The sequence below is a fragment of the Rattus rattus genome, chromosome 2 (genome assembly GCF_011064425.1).
Source record: "Rattus rattus isolate New Zealand chromosome 2, Rrattus_CSIRO_v1, whole genome shotgun sequence".
In the NCBI taxonomy this organism is placed as follows: Eukaryota; Metazoa; Chordata; class Mammalia; order Rodentia; family Muridae; genus Rattus; species Rattus rattus.
In genome coordinates, this window is record NC_046155.1 from 8183609 (window position 1) to 8201261 (window position 17653).

The window sequence follows — 17653 nt, forward strand, 5'->3', positions numbered from 1 at the left end:
CCTCCCTCCCTAGCTCTCCAAGGAGCAAGGCCTGGACAGGATCCTGGGGACCCAGGAGCCTCAGGAAATTCCTCTAGCTCCTCTCCCAGGAGAGCACTTGGTCGCTTTTCATGTTGAGCGGAAACTAAGGCAGATGTAGGCAAAGACTTCAGAGGCCTCCTGCCTCCCGGAGCTGAACCGGCAGCATCCTCAAAGGCAGAAGTTAGCCGGGGCCCATCATCCAGACAAAAGACCTCCCTCTTTTCCTTGCTTTTTCCCAGCCCCCAGCGTTGATAAATGGTTAGGAAAGATTTCATTTAATCAGACGAACGAATGCGCGCCAGCGCACTCTGAACACAGGCTTGGAACCCCTTGACCTCAGGACATCAGCGGTCCTTTCAGCAGCGGAGACGAAGAGTCTTGCGGAAGACACTTCGAAACTCGGCGTTGAAGATGGTGTAGATGATGGGGTTGAGGGCACTGTTGACATAGCCCAGCCAGGTGACAGCACTGACCAGGCTTGGGGACACGAAACAAGCCGGACACAGCGCCCGTGTGATGTGCACCACGAAGAAAGGCGTCCAACACATCAGGAAGGCCCCTGGGGGTGGGCGGCGTGAGCCTATACACCTGCACTCGAGGTCCCTCACCCAGGACACCTGCACTCGAGGTCCCTCACCCAGGACACCTGCACTCGAGGTCCCTCACCCAGGACACCTGCACTCGAGGTCCCTCACCCAGGACTCCCCCCCTCCCCGTCCCCCACCTTTCACCCTTCCAAACTGGACCCTTCCCCCTTCCCTCCTCGGCTCCCGGGACCCCTCCCTCTATCAGCTCTTGTCCCAGGGCAGGAACCCACCAACTACCACCGGCAGGACTCTCATCGCCTTGCGCTCCCTTCCAGTGATCTTGGCGCCTCTCTTTCTGCGGGAAGACGGCGCAGGCGGTTGCGCGAGCGCTGCATCAGGGAGCAGACACCCGGGGCTGCAGGGGCTCTGAGAGAGGTCTGACTCTGGTCTGCTGGAGACGGTGGGGCTCGTCCGGAGGCTGGGTGAGGGAGGCGGACAATCTGGGAAGAGGGGACCCTGAGTAGGGTCGGACACCGGCGGGCCGGGGCCGCTGGGTCGGCGCGGCGCGTGGCTGTGAAGCTTGGTGTGCCGGGCTGCCTCCCAGCGCCGCAAGCCACGGAAAGTGGCCCAGTAAAGCAGTAGCATGAGCGGACAGGGCAGGAAGAAGGAACAAATGGATGAGTAGACCACGTAGTCGCGGTCCTCCAGGCAGCACACGGTTGGATCGCGACCGGGCACATCATTGAGGCCGCACACGACGGGCGCAGCCACCGCGGCAGACAGCAGCCACGTGGCGGCGATGAGCAGCAGCTGGCACTGACCCTGCTGATTGTAGCGCAGTGGCACGGTCACAGCCACAAACCTAGAGGAAGGAGCACAGGAGTGGTGAGGCCGCCGAATGGAGCAGCTGACCGGAAGATGGGAATGGAAGAGGCGGGTCGTCCGGGGTACCCACCTGTCCACGCTGATGGCGCACAGGTTGAAGATGGAGGCAGTGCACAGCATGACGTCCATGGCCATGAGAGTGTCACAGAGGCGGGGGCTCAGCAGCCACACGCCACCCTGGACCTGGCCACAGGAACAGGTTGCAGAAATGAAACACAAGATTTGACCTTTCAGCGGCGGGCTTTCTGACCCCCGCTCTTGTTGAGGGGAGTGGAGGGCTGTGTGTTAGAGGGGAGGGGGCGTACCAGCCCAAAGTGAGCCTGAGACATGTGTTGGAGACAGAGGGGGCAAACAGACCTGCCTCTTGATTTAGGTCTTTTGTTTAGGTGCAAAGCTCGGGTAAGATCCGAGAGGATAACACCATCTGAGGGAGAGGAGCCCCTGCATTCTTAGGCCTGACCCTTCACCCCCTAAACACAAATCCTACCCACTTCCAACACGCACGTTATCCTGCCTGCATGAACTGTCACTGCTGTGGGGCTTTGAATAGGTCTCTTCACTTGCTGGACATATGACAATTGTCCTGAGGACAAGTGTGTCCTAAAAGTACAAAGACCTCATGGGGTTCTCTGTGAGTCTGCAGCATGGAGTATTCGTTTTCAAGGGCAAAGGAGCATGCAGCCACCTCAAACCACCCATCCCCAAATCCCTTCACACTGATTCGGGACGATTAGGAGCTTAAGAATCACCACAGTGACGTCTGTGCCTTGGGGGAGGACCTAGGGTCAAGTGTGGCCACTGGCCTCTGCTCCAGAACTCAGGCTCTTCCTTAGAAATACCGTGCATCCCACCCCACTTTCCCCAGTCCAGGCCACTATGTCCTCATTCCTATCCCCACTCTCCCCCAGCCAGGCCGCTTTGTCCTCACCCCTATCCCAAACAGCTTTACTGTGGCCAAACCTCGGGTAGATGAAGAGTTGCCGGTACCACAGAAGTCCCACCTAAGAGACAGACCTGATCTGGGGTGCCTCTGTTCCAATAGTCTCCAAAAGGTCCCGAACCCACTCCCTTTAAGCCCCTCAGGTTGAGTATCCTGCCCAGGCCCTCTCTGCCTGCAGCCTGCAATGCTCCAAGCTCCTGGTATCTGGGTGGCTGTGGGCTTTGGGGCTTCTTCCTTAGGGTGAGCTGGCACAGGCTGGCGTGTGTGTGTGTGTGTGTGTGTGTGTGTGTGTGTGTGTGTGTGTGTGTTCCCAAAAGGCAGTGGTCATTGGCAGTGATGTGTGTCTGCACATTCGCCTGCCTGTCTAGCAGGTTTTTGGCGGGGGTTGGGGGTGCAGTATTTCTGCAGTGGGAGCCAGGGCTTAAATAGGAAAGACAGTTTTCTGTGATCCTTGGTTTTAGGGACACGAGTCCTCTCTGGGTCGGCAGATCTTAGATAGAGCAGGAAGGGATCCAGAGGATGGTAGGGTGACAGACAGAGGAAAAGTAGGCGAAAGATTCTGAAGAGCGGGAGAAAGTGGGTAGTCAGGAGTGAGGAGACCTGACGTCCCTGCAAACCCCCTGGCTCAAGGTTGCTGAGGGTCTAAGCGTGAAACCGCGCTGGGGCTGGGGGGCTGGGGGGCTGGGAGCCATGGAGCTAGGGAAACGCTACTACACCTCGGAGTAGACAAAGAGAGGCAACACCAGCACCGCGAGGAGGAGGTCGGCAGCCGCCAGGCTCACGATGAAGTAGTTGGTGGGTGTCTGCAGGGTGCGCTCGGAGGCCACGCTCACGCAAACGAGCGAGTTCCCTGCCAACACCATGCCGATGAGCAGCACGCCTCCCACCAGCGCCGCCGCGCCCGCGCCCCCAAGTCGGGTGCCAGTACCTAAGGACTCTGGCCCACGCCCGGCCAACAGCCCACCGTCGTCAGTAGCGCTGCTGTTCCCCATGGCGCCCTAGCTGAGACTCTGCAAGGCGCTGAGCCTGGGGATTTGCAGTCAGGGGCTATCCGGAATCCCGCCCCCAGCGTCCAGCTCCGCCCCGCCCGCCAGGGCTTGAATTTCTGCACTCTAGGAAATTGGCAGAAGGAGAAATGCTTCAATTCAAGAGAAATGAGCAAAGTGATTGGCATAAAAGGTGGAGCAGCGGCTGATGTTTCCCCTGATCCGGGTTACTTTGTGCTTCCAGAAAACTATATGGAAAGCAGGTTGTCTGGACCAGATTCGTCAGAGTCAGTTATCCCGGCCAGGAGACAGGCCACTAAATTACTTGTCAAAAGCGTCTCTCCAAGATACCTTGGAGGACGTGGTGGAACTATTGGACTCCTGCATTTGGGTCCTTCCACGTAGGAAACCATCAACTCTGGTTCTGTAACAGGCTAAGGGCTCCTCCCCTCTTTCTCTAAGGGTTCTGGGCTCAGCAATACCGAACAATCGGGCACACCAAGCTCACTCTTCATCCGACACCCACGCGTGGGCAGATAGGGAACAACGCTTGGGATCCAGGCCGTGGCTGGCCCTGCATTTCTCACCATCTCCCTTCCCAAGTCTCCATCAGTCGTTGCTTAAGTGGACCGTGGTGAAATTGCTACTTGACACCTCCAAGGCCCAGTTCTAACTTTTTATTTTATTATTATTAATTTATTGTTGTTGTTGAGTTTTCGAGGTAAGGTTTCCTGCGTAGCTCTGAATGTCCTAGAACTTGTTCTGTAGAGGAGGCTAGCATTGAACTCAGACCCTTCGCTCTCTCCTCTGCCTTCAGAAGACTGGAATTAAAGAGGGTGGACCACCATGTCTGGCTCAACCTTAATCCTCAACCATCCTTTGTGAGCCGCTCAGTGATTACCCCACTTCTCATCTTTTAGGACCCACTTGACCCTTGCCTTCCTTGCCTTTGAGACTGTATGGACCGCTGGCTACCAGTGACACTTGACAAGGACTCTGAGCTGAGAGAGATCTCACATGGGGGCTCTTTCCCCAAGCCACATCTGGAGGCCACACTTTTCACTGTGTACCAGCACTGGACTACAGCACTACAGGAGCCTGGGCTGGAACAGGACATCACAGGTAGAAATGACACTGTAGAGTGAGGACAGGAGAAGAGACAGCAGCAAGGACAGCCCCTTGGGTTCTCCTCTTTCCCACCCTTTATCTCCCCTCTGCCTGTTACACACCCCCTATCACTAGATAGGAGAGAAAGGAGAGAGGGAAGATGGGGAGTGGGGCTGGGGGGAGGTCCCTGAATCTAATTTCTAGCCCTTTGTTTCTTCTTTGAGTATGACTACTAACAGACAGGATCCAACACCGTTCCTCATCAACCATCAACCCCCCACCTCTCCAGACCCTAGCATTTATATAACCTTTGAAAAGTCCCCAGCATTCCAATCACCACACAGTCGCAGAAACTACCTGCAGCTGGCAAAGCCACGCTTCTGCTGGAGCATAAGGCAAATCACAGTCAGCTGCTGCAGATGGCCCAACGCACCCCCATATCCTATACCTGGGCCTAAAATGAAACGTTTTCTTGTATTTCTGTGTTTTTTCTTTTTTTTTCTTTTTCTTTTTTCTTTTTTTTTTCGGAGCTGGGGACTGAACCCAGGGCCTTGTGCTTGCTAGGCAAGCGCTCTACCACTGAGGTAAATCCCCAACCCCTTTTCTGTGTGTTTTTTTTTAAATACTTTATTTATTTATTATATATTATGATTACACTGTCGCTATCTTCAGACACACCAGAAGAGGGCATCAGATCCCATTACAGATGGTTGTGAGCCACCATGTGGTTGCTGGGATTTGAACTCAGGACCTCGGGAAGAGAAGTCGGTGTTCTTAACCACTGAGCCATCTCTCCAGCCCCTTTTCTGTGTTTTTTAAAGTGAAAATACCCATGTAATTTCACCAGCTTTCCGGAATTTTCAGTACAATGGACTAACTCACTCCCTGACTAATGTATACCCTGTCTCTTCACCTCCTGGCATGCCACAGGGAGCACTTTCAGGAAAAGGGAGCTAAATTCACAATAATTGAGGGGAATTGGGCCAGCCCTCTAAGAGCACATACAGATACTCGTGCCGAGAGGCGTCCGAATCTGCCCCGACTAAGGTACCTAAATCCCTCTAAGCCATCCTTCGCAGGTTGATGTAGGGAACGGGCAGACTTTCCTCCCCGCTGAAGCCTTCTCTTGGCACCAGTGACCCAACACAGGACATGAGTTTTAGCCTCAGAATCTTTGGTGGAAAAGTTGCCTTCTAGATGCTGCACGAGTTTTGTGGCACTTGTGTGTTCACATTCATGTGCACCAGTGTGCGTGTGTGTCGTCACCCCCTCCCTCCCCTGCACATGCCCACTTGAGCATGCATGTGTGCGTGCGCACACACACACACACACACACACACACACACACATAATAATTTTTTTAAAAAAAACCACACAGCTTTGCCCACATATAAATTGTGTTAAGTCCTAGGCCTGGGTAAAACATTAAGACCCAGGTAACTGTTACCTGTCTAGCCTGTCATTTTGTGCATTTGTGTGTGTAATAACTAATGTCATAAGGAAACTTTCTTTTTTTTTAAATTTATTCATTTATTATATATAAGTACACTGTGGCTGTCTTCAGACACACCAGAAGAGGGCATCGGATCTCTTTACAGATGGTTGTGAGCCACCATGTGGTTGCTAGGAATTGAACTCAGGACCTCTGGAAGAGCAGTCGGTGCTTTTAACCGCTGAGCCATCTCTCCAGCCCCCATAAGGAAACTTTCTAATGTGCTGTTACTAGAATGTTCTGTGCTTTGGTGTTCTTAGAAACCAATCACAATAGAAGTCAATTAGAACTGCTCTGTATGGTTAGCCACAGCAAGTCTGGACCCGCACCAATAGCCCAGCAGCACGTTCTGCACCTATGTATGAGCTTTTAAGGTTTCTTGCCTTTATAAGCTGTCCCTGGGATGGACCCCAACATAAGAGAGACCCCTGCACTACTATAAGAAGCTATTTGGAGTTAGACTTTCATTTTGAGTAAGGGTCTGGAGACCTCCCTGGGAACTGACATCCTGCTTGGCAGAGAGACATGTATGGGGTAATAACATCCTGGTTGGAAAGTTAAGACAGGAATGTTAGGTAAGTCAAGTCCTCTGCCAGAGTTAAATACCCCAACCAATGGGATCAGAGTATGTGTACAACAAAAACATATTTCTAAGGAAATCCCCCATCTCTAAATCCTGATGGGTGGAATAACTTGGCACAGATGTTTGTGGATTTTAGGCTCAAAAGCCCTACAGGGGTTGGGGATTTAGCTCAGTGGTAGAGCCCTTGCCTAGCAAGCACAAGGCCCTGGGTTCGGTCCCCAGCTCCGAAAAAAAAAAGAAAAAAGAAAAAAAAAAAAAAGAAAAAGCCCTACAGGATCTTAACTCAACGTCAAGGCCTGATGGGTCAGTCTTGGGGTGTGGCATTCAATAAACCACCCCTATTTGACTGAGACCAGTGCTTGAGTGGTTTGTGTGGTGATTCCAAGACTCAACACTTGTTAGCTAGGGATGATAACAAACTGGGGAGACTGAGGCAGGAGTGTGAGTCTAGTCTGGACTGCAAAGTGAGGTCCTGTTTTTAAAACAGAGCAAGAAACGTGGGTGTATTAGTGCACACTTGTAATTCCAGCACAGGGAAGGTTTGTCTGGGGGGATTTGGGATTCGAGGTCATTCTGGGATAGCTAGTCCGAAGCTAACTTGGACTCCAGGATACCCTGTACAAACAAAAACAATAATAAAACATTTCAAATTAATTGGAGGTGTGTTCGTACACGTGGAGGTTAGAGGTCAGCACCAGATGTCTCCCTAACTGCTCCGCACCTTCTTTTCAGAGGCAGGGTGTTTTACTGATCCTGGGGTTTACTGGATAAGCTAGGCAGCAAGCACAGGATTTCCCCAACTGGAATTACTGGTATGTCCTGATGGCCCTGTTTTTGTCTGTGGATTCTTAGGATTGAACTCAGACTCATATAAAGTACTATCAAGCGCCTTACTGACCAAGCCATCTCCCCAGGCGGGCTGATCTCAAAGTCACTATGTAGGTGAGGATGACCTTGAACTTGTGATTCTCCCACCTCTACTTTCTGAGTCCTGAATTACAATTGTCTGTGCTGTGCTGCTGGAGATTGAATCCAGGGCTTTGACTATGCTAGGCAAGCACTTCACCAACTCAGCTACATTCCTAGACTGAAACTAGATTTAAATATAAAGCTCAAGTTAAAACCTATAGGGGCAGTGGTGGTGCACGCCTTTAATCCCAGCACTCAGGAGGCAGAAGCAGAGGGCTTTCTGTTAGTTCAAGGCAAGCCTGGTCTACAGAGTGGGTTCCAGGACAGCCAGGGCTACACAGAGAAACCCTGCCTTGAGGGTTAGAAGAAAAGATGGGAGAAAATCCTTGTGACCTGGGATTAGACAAATAACCAAGCAAGCAATGTGAATTTTGTCAGCATTGAAAACTCCCAGGCACAGGATGAAAGGTAATATTAGCAAGCTATATATCCAGCAAGCATCTTGTACATATGAAATTTTCAACATGAATTTTTTATAAAATATACAAAGAACTCTCAAAATCCAACAGAGATAACATCAAAAGAAAGAAAACTCTTTTAAAAAAAAATACCCTATGAAGGGCTGGAGAGATGGCTCAGGGGTTAAGAGCACTGACTGCTCTTCCAGGGGTCCTGAGTTCAATTCCCAGCAACCACATGGTGGTTCATAACCATCTGTAATGAGATCTGATGCCCTCTTCTGGTGTCTGAAGATGGAGACAGTGTGCTCATATAAATAAAATAAAATAAAATAAAATAAATAATTAAAAAAAAAACTTTATTAAGGGGTGGGAGTGATGGCTTAGCTCTTTTTTTTTTTTCTTTTTTTCGGAGCTGGGGACCGAACCCAGGGCTTGCTAGGCAAGCGCTCTACCGCTTTGCTAAATCCCCAACCCCATGGCTTAGTTCTTTTTTTTTTTTCCTTTTAAAGATTTATTCATTTATTATATATAAGAACACTGTAGGGGCTGGGGAGATGGCTCAGTGGTTAAGAGCACTGAATGTTCTTCCAGAGGTCCTGAGTTCAAATCCCAGCAACCACACGGTGGCTCACAACCATCTGTAATGGAATCTGATGCCCTCTTCTGGTGTGTCTGAAGACAGCCACAGTGTACTTATATATAATAAATAAATAAATCTTTAAAAAAAAAAAAAAAAAAAAAAGAACACTGTAGCTGTCTTCAGACACACCAGAAGAGGGCATCAGATCTCATTACAGATGGGTGTGAGCCACCGTGTGGTTGCTGGGAATTGAACTCAGGACCTCTGGAAGAGCAGTCAGTGCTCTTAACCACTGAGCCATTTCTCCAGCCCATGGCTTAGCTCTTAAGACTACTGGTCCTAAGTTCAATTCCCAGCAACCACAGGTTGGCTCACAACCATCTCTAAAGGATCCAATTCCCTCTTCTGGCACGCAGACGTGCATGCAAGCAGGGCACATGCAGACACTCAGATACATAAAATACATCAACAAATAGACGGTTCTAAAAACTCCCTTTAAATGTAAATGTAGAAATTCTTGGCACTGGCCACCCTTCCAGGGGACAGGGCCTTTGCTCCCAGCACGCACATGGCAGCTCAAACTGTCTGTAACTTCAGTTTCAGGGGATCCAACACCCTCTTCTGCCCTCTGAAGGCATCTGAACACATGTGGTGCACATACACACACAGAAGCAAAACACTCACACACATGAATAGAAATAAAGAAGTCTTGGTCCCCGTATCAGCAATGAGGTGGTCCTGCAATAAAGGCTATTGAGAAGAAAAAAAAAAAGAAGTCTTTAAAAAAAAACTCAGAAGGGGTTGGGGATTTAGCTCAGCGGTAGAGCGCTTGCCTAGCAAGCAAAAGGCCCTGGGATCGGTCCCCAGCACCGAAAAAAAAAAAAAAAAAAAAAACAAAAAACAAAACAAAACAAAAAAAAAAAACTCAGAGAAAAGACAGCAAAATCCCACTGCAGTTTTTTTTTAATTTTTAATTTTTAATTTTTATTTATATGAGTACACTATAGCTGTCTTAAGACACACCAGGGGGTTGGGGATTTAGCTCAGTGGTAGAGCGCTTGCCTAGCAAGCACAAGGCCCTGGGTTCAGTCCTCAGCTCCCGAGGGAAAAAAAAAAAAAAAGACACACCAGAAGAGGGCACCAGATCTCATTACAGATGGTTGCGAACCACCATGTTTGCTGGGAATTGAACTCTGGACCTCTGGAAGAGCAGCTGGTGCTCTTAACCACTGAGCCATCTCTCTGGCCCCCCACTGCAGTTTTTCAGGAATTATGCACTGTGACCAAGTCTGCAAGAGTTCCAGAGTGAAACACAATACAGCACATCATGCTAATAGAACAAAGAAAAACCCCACAGGAGCTCAAGTCCTGTTTTATTTCTTGAACATGTCATGAGCTGACCCAGGACCATCTCAACTGAATCAGAAAAAGCATTTTGCAGAAATCTACCACCCCAAACCAGGTGCAATGGCACATACAAGTCCAGCATTCAAGAAGCTAAGGCAGGAGGATTGCAAGTTTGAGGGCAGTGTGGGCTGCCCGGGGAGATCTTGTCTGAAAATACTAAGATCTGGGAATGCAACTCACTGGCCAAGTCCTTGTCTAGTCTGTTCGACACCCTGGTCCTGGGTTCCATCCCCAACATGGGGAAGGCAAGGGACAATTTGAAACATTTTTTAAAGGATTTATTTTATGTATGTTGTGCTCTATCTGCATGTATACCTCCATGCCAGAAGAGGACATCACATCACTTTACAGATGGTTGTGAGCCACCTTGTGGTTGCTGGGAATTGAACTCAGGACCTCCGGAAGAGCAGCCAATGCTCTTAGCCACTGAGCCAGCTCTCCAGCCCTCAAAACATTCTTACTCATTAGGACAACAAAACAAACAATAGAAATATGTGGAGGGGACCGGTGGGGACTGGGAAGAGGCCTGAGATGGAGGTGGGCGGGGAGATGGCTAAGTTCTTAAAGCGGTGCTGTACACCGAGGGCCAGACTTGACTTCAGAGTCTCAGAAACCACATACATACATGGAGACTGGCTGTGATTCCAGCCATGTAAAGCAGAAACAGACAGGACATAGCCAGAGCAAGCTGGCTACTGAGACTAGGCTGAGTGGCAAGCTCTGGGATAGACCAAGAGACCCCGCCTCAGTGACCGAGGCAGGAGAGTGACGGAGAGTAATTCCTGACACCAGCCTTGGATCTCCTTGTGAACAGGCACACCCACATGTGTTCACACTCACATGTGTTCACATACATGTAAAGCATGCATGTATACTTGCACACCATACACACCTGTGCACACACACGGTCTATAACCCCACAACCTTCTGGAGTTAAAACTTATCCAGACTGAGACAGGCCATGCTCGAAACCCAGTGAGTCCCAGCCATCATTATGAAGTAGGTAGGAAGACCAAGGATATTATAAATGTAGTTTGAAAGACTCCTTGTAAACTGATAGATGGGAAGCCACAGACGTCCGTCTGTACCTGTACTTTCTGGATACTTTATTGAGTTCTTATATCTACCGCCCTTATCCCTTCCAATGCCCCAACACTGGGTAGGAGAGAAAGGTTATTGGGCAAAGGGGGCATAGACCTCTTTAGACTACTTCTTGCTGACTAGGGGCATTGAGTTCCTTGGGGCAAGTTCAACCATCCTTGTCAGGATATCCAGTTTCTTCTTCTCGTCTCTTTGCTCGTGACCACTTGAGGAATTGCAACAACAGGAACTGGCAGCAGCCTCTGCCTCACTCAGGGTTCTGTTATCTTAATAGCCTCTCAAGAGTTCCCAGAATTCCAAAAGTAAAATCTGCCAGAGCACGAGACAAATCACAGTCAGCTGCTGTAGACAATCTGAAGCAGCCCCGTATCAGACACCTGGGATTAAAACAAAAGCATAGTCATAGAACAACTAACTGGCTTTTAAAAGAAACCAAAAGTCTCACTACAGTCGTCACCATTCACGTTGGCAGGCCTGAATCAATTAGTAATCTTAAACCGGTGAAATGTTTCCAGAAAAACCACACAGCCCTGTTTCAGGGGCCCAAGCCCCGTTTCATAACTTGCTCTGGGTTCACATGACTTGATCTATCTGCCTCTGGAGCACCTGGGGAAAAAAACCCGGATAGCGATCACCTTTGTCCCCGTGTCAAGGTAAGCAGCCAGAGGAAGACAGAAGGTCCTCCATAGCTGCCTGTCTACCTTATTTGGTCACCATCAGGGTGATGGAGAATGAGACCAGTGTCATGTGCTTGTCCCTAAAGAGCAATATGTCCTTTACAACCATTAGCCACAGGCAAACAGGCTCTGGCCAGCCTTGTAAGGTATCCTTGTGCATATGACCTCTGCAAACTGTGCGAGCGCTGGGGGAAATGCATGGATGTGGAGGACAAAGGTGTGGCCTTCCTGATAGCTGGGGGCACAAGTTCTGTGGTCCCAGGACTGGTGCACTTCCTGTGCCAGGGCTTGGTCCCTCCTCCCCCAAGGCTCTGTGATGTTTTAAAGTGAAAAGGGGATAAAGGGCAGACAGAAAGCACCCCTGTGATTCCTGGCCTCAGGAAGGCACTGAATTGGTGACTAGGAACTGTGAGGCTTCATAAGCCCACAGGAGAGAAGCCCATCTTCCTCTGTAGGAGAGGCTAGATGCTAAATTCAGTGTGAGAAACCACTTGAACCTCTAGTTTTCAGGCAATGAGCACGTTTTTCTTTTCTTTTCTTTTTTTTTTTTCTCTTTTTTTTTTTTTTTTGGTTTTTTTTTTTTTTGTGTTGGGGACCGAACCCCGGGCTTGCGCTTCCTAGGTAAGCGCTCTACCACTGAGCTAAATCCCCAGCCCCTTCTTTTCTTTTTTTAAAAAATAGATTTATTTATTATTTATTTAATGTGAGTACACTGTTGCTCTCAGACGCACCAGAAGAGGGCACCGGATCCCATTACAGATGGTTGTGATCCACCATGTGGTTGCTGGGATTTGAACTCAGGACCTCTGGAAGAGCAGTCAGTGCTGCTAACCACTGAGCCATCTCTCCAGCCCCGAGCACGTTTTTCAACACCTGTAAGCGACACCTGTGACTTCTGCTTCAAGGCTGTGCGACCCTTGCACATTGCTGGAAACTGCTAGCCAGCATGAGGGCCACTCAGATCATTGGTGCTGACCATCCCCGGCATGGCTGAACTTTTGTTTCTCCAACAACATAGCCCAGAATGTACTCTGGCTCAATGTGGGCTGAGCCTGACATTCTCAAGAAGGACCTGCGGGATGCTGTGGCTCAATTCAAGACCAGACCTAGGGCCAAGGGTCTTGGCAGAGCCTTGACAGCTCAGCCACAGGAAGTCTCCCACAAGGCACTCAGCACTAAGCCCGACTTTTACATCACCGATAAAGTCCGGGCTCTCCTGCATCAGCAGCAGCCAAGAAAATGCTCCACAGACATGCCCAACTGACGGAGGCAGAGCCACAGAGCATCCCTGTTCCTAGGTGTATCTAGGCTTGTGCTAAGCTGGCGAAAGCTATGGCATAGTCCAGGCTTGGCCTCAAACTCACATTCTTCCTGCCTCAGCTCCCCAGGATTATAGGGGAAAGCCGCCATGCCAACTTTATAATCGAAGTCATTGTAACTCACCACTAGAGCCTACCACACAACTAGAACACATGACATTTTGCTTTGCTCCTGGTTTCCCATGTGCATTGGCAAAGCAGTCGCTCAGGGGCCATCCTTTGTTTGTTTGAGACAGGGTCACTTTTTTTTAGCCCTGGCTGGCCTGGAATTCTCTATATAGACGAGGCTGGCCTCAAATTTACGCAGACCCTCCTGCTTCTCCCTTTTAAATTCTGGGATTAGAATCAAATGACAGCCGCTCTCTCTCTCAGAGTCTTTCTTTCTTTCTATATGTAAATACACTGTCACACAGAAGAGAGCCTCGGATCCCATTACAGATGGTTGTGACCCACTGTGTAGTTACTGAGAGTTGAACTCAGGACCCCTGGAAGAGCAGTCAGTGCTTTTAACTGCTGAGCCATCTCTCCAGCCCCCTCAGAGTCTTTCATAAGCCCTTTCCAAACACAACCTCAAACAGCTATGCCATCCTCCTCTGGCCTCCGTGTATAGTGGCTGCCACAGGGCGGTAGCCATTGCCCTAGTACCTCCCCTTGGCCTGACAGTCTGTCTTCCTGATGAGGTCCTGTGCACATCAGGACGCCTGGCAGGCAGAGGACTGCCTCGTGCCTCCCACCGTCCTTGTAGGTCACTGCTCACTAACCACCTGTCTTCTCCCTTCTGCTTATTTACTTAGGGATTTTATTTTAATGTCACTTCTATGGTCCCATTGGTCAGGACTGACATATGTCCCCACCCCCACTCCCATCCGATCCTGTAGTCCTGAGTATTGAACCTGGGCCTCATGCATATTAAGCAAACACTCTATCACTGAGCTGTGTCTGTGGCTCTAACACACACACACACACACACACACACACGCACACACACACATGCACGCATGCATGCACACACGTGCATGCACACATGCGTACACACATTTTATAGCAGCTTTATTTATAGTTGTCCGAGCTTGGAAACAAGGCAAATGCCCTTCACTGGGTGAATGGATAAACACACTGGTCCATTCAAACAGTGGGACATTGCTAAGCCCTAGAAAGAGCTGAGCTACCGAGCCATGAAGAGATTCAAAGCAGATGTAAATGATTATCGCCAAATGAAAGAGGCCAGCGTGGGGCTGGCAAGGTGGCTCAGTGGGTAAAGGCCCTCACTGCCAAATCTGCCCACCTGAGTTTGATCCCTGGAACCCACAAAGAAGGAGAAAGCCAAGCCCTACAGGCTGCTCTCTGACTCTATGCACCCACCCACCTACCCAGTCACACACAGGTAGATGTAAATTCTGAAATTTAGAAGCCATTGTGTAAAGGATGCCAGCTGTGCTTCCAGCCCTCACACCAGAGGGGCAACACTGCCTGATCAGTGAAGAAATCAGGAGTCTGCGGACAGAAGGAATAAGGTTCCACAGGGACTGCTCAGGGCTGTGACACTGCTGCGTTTGATACTTTGAAACTGGATCCATGCCCATTTTCACTGCCCAGACCAACAGAATGACAAAGTGGCCCCTAGTGACAATTGCAGGGCTTCCGATACTGCTGGGTGTTTCAAACCTGGTATGGCGGGACAAGCCATTAATTCCAGCACTTGGGAGGCAGATGCAGGTGGATCTCTGTGAGTTCTGCTCTACAGAGTGAGTTCCAGGACAGTGGGAAAAAGTTTTCTAAGGCATATGTGAGGGGCATAAGGGAACTGAGCCCCATACTTTCAGTTCTGTTTTTCTGTAAACCGAATGCTCTAAAACGCATTCTAAGTGTTTTTTGAAAGCCTCCCGTAGAGGGTCAGGAATGGGGAGCTCATTTGACGGAGTGCTAGCATAGCCTGTGTGAAGCCCCAGGTGCCATTCTGAGCACCACGTAAAGCTAGACGTGTTAGCAGACCCCTGGGGTACATGAGACCTTGTCTCAAGAAACGCAAAGCAAAGAACTCCCAAGCTCAAAACTTAACCCCTTCCCCCAAAATGCAAGCAGAGATGGTCTTGGTGGCTCAGGCTTGCAATCTCTGCTTTTGAGAGGATAGGCAGGAAGATCGTTGAGGGTCCCAGATCAACTTGGGCTATACAGTAAGATCAAAGGCAGCCTGAGCTAAACAATCTTGTGTCCAAAAACAAAACAAAACAAAACCAAACACAAACCATTCGCAATAACGAAAACCATGTGATTTTTATCCAAGAGCTAGTTCCAAACTAACAGCTCGCTGGGTTTGCAATTTGATTTTAGGGATTATCTTTTGGGTTGGGTTTCGGTGCTGGGTGCCTTGGTGCATGCTAGACAAGTGTTCTCGCACTAAGGTCTGGGACTCCAGGTATGATCATGTTCTGCAAGTCTATTTGTCCCCAGTCCTCATCTATAGCTCCTCCTCCCCACTTCCCTACAGTCTCTACTCTCCTGCTTTTCTCTTGTTCTAACCCATCTCCGTTGTCTGCTACCAATATGAATAGACTGTTTTCTCCCATTTAAAAATGTAACCACAGGGCCTGAGAGGATTCCCATTTTGTTTTGGGTGATGGGCTGCCCTTAAGGCGGTTCTCTGTATTCGTCCACCCTGCCCTGGCTTCTTCGGGAGCCCTAGAACATTGGTCTCCCTTTCTCCTCAGTTGTCTGTCTGCCATGCCTAGGCTCCTCAAGACACCTACAGACCCCTTCCAGACATTATTGCGGTAGGGTCTTGGTCTAGGCTAGGCTCCAATGTGGATTGAAGCCTCACAGTGCGGTTCTCTCTGCCTGTCCTGAACTGCCACCTCCTGTTCCCTAACCCTGGTCTCAGATGGAGATGTCCATTTCGCTACCTGGTAGCACTACCCCTCTACTTCCTCCCGCCCAGCCAGCTGAGGGGCGCCAACACGGCGGTAGGGACAGGAGGCGGCCGGACGACAGCTGGGGGGGCGGCCCTGACCTTCCCGCAATCGATGGGGTGCGGCCGGCCGCGCGGAGCCGGGGCGGTGCCGGAGCCCCCCGCCTGCGGGTCGGGCAGCTATAAAGCGGTGGCGCGGGGCTCAGGCTGAAGGTGCAGCATTTATCACACCCAGAACCCGACCATGGAGCCTCTGCTGCCCACGCCGCCGCTACTGCTGCTGCTGCTGCTGCTGCTCTCAAGTTCTTTCGTGCTTCCTGCACCTCCCAGGTGAGCGGGGTCGGGAATCGGTTTCATCCCGGCCACGCCCCACCTCCGTTTCCGACTCTTATGGCTCCACCCCTCCCCAGGACCCCAAGACACTCAGACGGGACGTTCACCAGCGAGCTCAGCCGCTTGCAGGACAGTGCCAGGCTGCAGCGCCTGCTGCAGGGTCTGGTGGGGAAGCGCAGGTGAGCCAGCACTAGGTAGAATTTTCCAGACCTGCTGGTATGGGACAGGCCTGTCACATCCCAGTACACCACTAATTCTACTTTGGGCTTGGGGGTGGGGGGCAGCGAGGAGGACACAGAAAATATTCCAGAGAACAGCGTGGCCCGTCCCAAGCCATTAGAGGACCAACTCTGCTTGCTGTGGTCGAACACTCAGGCCCTACAGGATTGGTGAGCACTCCATCCTCAGCTGGATTCCTAAGTCCCTAGCCATGTGGGTGCCTGCACTCTGGTGGCCAGTCACTAGCCCCCTCACCAGCTATCTCCCTCCACAGGCTTCTGCCCAGGCTGTCCCTGGATGGGTCTCTGTCTCTCTGGCTGCCTCCTGGACCAAGGCCTGGTGTCGACCGTTCAGAGTGGACTGAAACAACCAGGCAGCCCAGATGAGGGAGGAAGGGGAGTCTCCAGGAGCCTGACTGGAGTAGGGATTGGTTGTCCTTGGCATCAATAAAGAAGGAATTTAGACCCTGGTCTTTTAGCTCATGGTGTGTGATGTCTGATAAAATCAAGGCAGCCTCTGCTCCGTGAACCTGGCAGGCGTGGACGGATCCATCCATCTCATTCAGTGACTAGGACCACACCCAGTTGTTGCCCTTTGAACCTGGAAAGCCAGCTAGGGCATTTTTTATCTCTGACATCAGCTGAACCCCTCTTTTCCTAGCTGAATTCCCTAGAGTCCAACCCTGCCCTGTGGTTCATTTAGCAAAATCTCCAGGGATCAAGGATCCCCACCCTGGCCCAGCCATGTGGTCAGGGTAAATGAAGTGGTGAGGAGGAGGCTCAGGCAGGAGTGGGAGCACCTGAGTACATCCTATGTGGTCATGGCCCAGCCATGAGGCCTGGCCGGTGATGTCATCTCTCAGTGGGCGGCTGTGGTGAGACAGTGCCCAGTTCTGACAGAGAGAGGCCTGGAGCTTTGGGAAGGTTTTCAGACATCTAAAGCAAAAGACCCAGAGTAATGAGGGAGGGCTATGTAGGCCCTTTCAACAGAACACCCCCTACCATTCTCCTGGCCCCACTTAGAGGCTTCCTCTCATCTCTGAGAGCTTGTAGGGCAGAGGAGAGGAAGCAAGAGAGAAGGAAGCAGGTCTAATGGAGGGCTGGGCTGTGTCCTCTGGGGTTCTTGTCTTCCATCAGATACTGGCTCCCCAGACCCCAGCTCCTCCAGTGGGTGAAAGGTTCTGTTTGCATCTTACCACCCA

The 17653-nt window shown here is 50.6% G+C and overlaps 2 protein-coding genes across 3 annotated transcripts; one reads left to right on the top strand and one right to left on the bottom strand.

The window, feature by feature from the left end:
- Positions 1–255: 255 nt before the first annotated feature.
- On the bottom strand, positions 256–3495 carry Drd4 (dopamine receptor D4). Of its 2 annotated transcripts, none has more exons than XM_032895334.1 (4): positions 3090–3495; positions 1504–1610; positions 839–1410; positions 256–580 (listed from the first exon to the last, which is right to left on the bottom strand). In XM_032895334.1, exons 1-4 carry the CDS (start codon positions 3363–3365, stop codon positions 378–380), a joined length of 1158 nt encoding a protein of 385 aa, XP_032751225.1. In that variant the 5' UTR covers positions 3366–3495; the 3' UTR covers positions 256–377. The 2 variants fall into 2 exon arrangements, with proteins under 2 accessions (XP_032751225.1, XP_032751224.1); XM_032895333.1 differs by having other exon boundaries at positions 378–580; positions 1504–1616; positions 3090–3365.
- A 12558-nt stretch (positions 3496–16053) lies between these two features.
- On the top strand, positions 16054–16923 carry Sct (secretin). Its single transcript, XM_032895335.1, has 4 exons — positions 16054–16230; positions 16311–16412; positions 16518–16622; positions 16727–16923. The coding sequence occupies exons 1-4, from the start codon at positions 16145–16147 to the stop codon at positions 16836–16838; spliced, it is 405 nt and encodes a 134-aa protein (XP_032751226.1). The 5' UTR covers positions 16054–16144; the 3' UTR covers positions 16839–16923.
- Positions 16924–17653: the final 730 nt, after the last annotated feature.

Bases quoted from the DNA above. Each gene is read 5' to 3' on its own strand.
- Drd4 (XM_032895333.1), bottom strand. From the start codon at position 3,365: ATGGGGAACAGCAGCGCTACTGACGACGGTGGGCTGTTGGCCGGGCGT. The intron at 1,617-3,089 runs GTGTAGTAGCGT...TCCTGTGGCCAG, and splicing joins CTCTCTTTGTCTACTCCGAG to GTCCAGGGTGGCGTGTGGCT. The intron at 1,411-1,503 runs GTGGGTACCCCG...TCCTTCCTCTAG, and splicing joins TGCGCCATCAGCGTGGACAG to GTTTGTGGCTGTGACCGTGC.
- Sct (XM_032895335.1), top strand. From the start codon at position 16,145: ATGGAGCCTCTGCTGCCCACGCCGCCGCTACTGCTGCTGCTGCTGCTG. The intron at 16,413-16,517 runs GTGAGCCAGCAC...GGTGGGGGGCAG, and splicing joins GGTCTGGTGGGGAAGCGCAG to CGAGGAGGACACAGAAAATA. The intron at 16,623-16,726 runs GTGAGCACTCCA...CTCCCTCCACAG, and splicing joins ACTCAGGCCCTACAGGATTG to GCTTCTGCCCAGGCTGTCCC.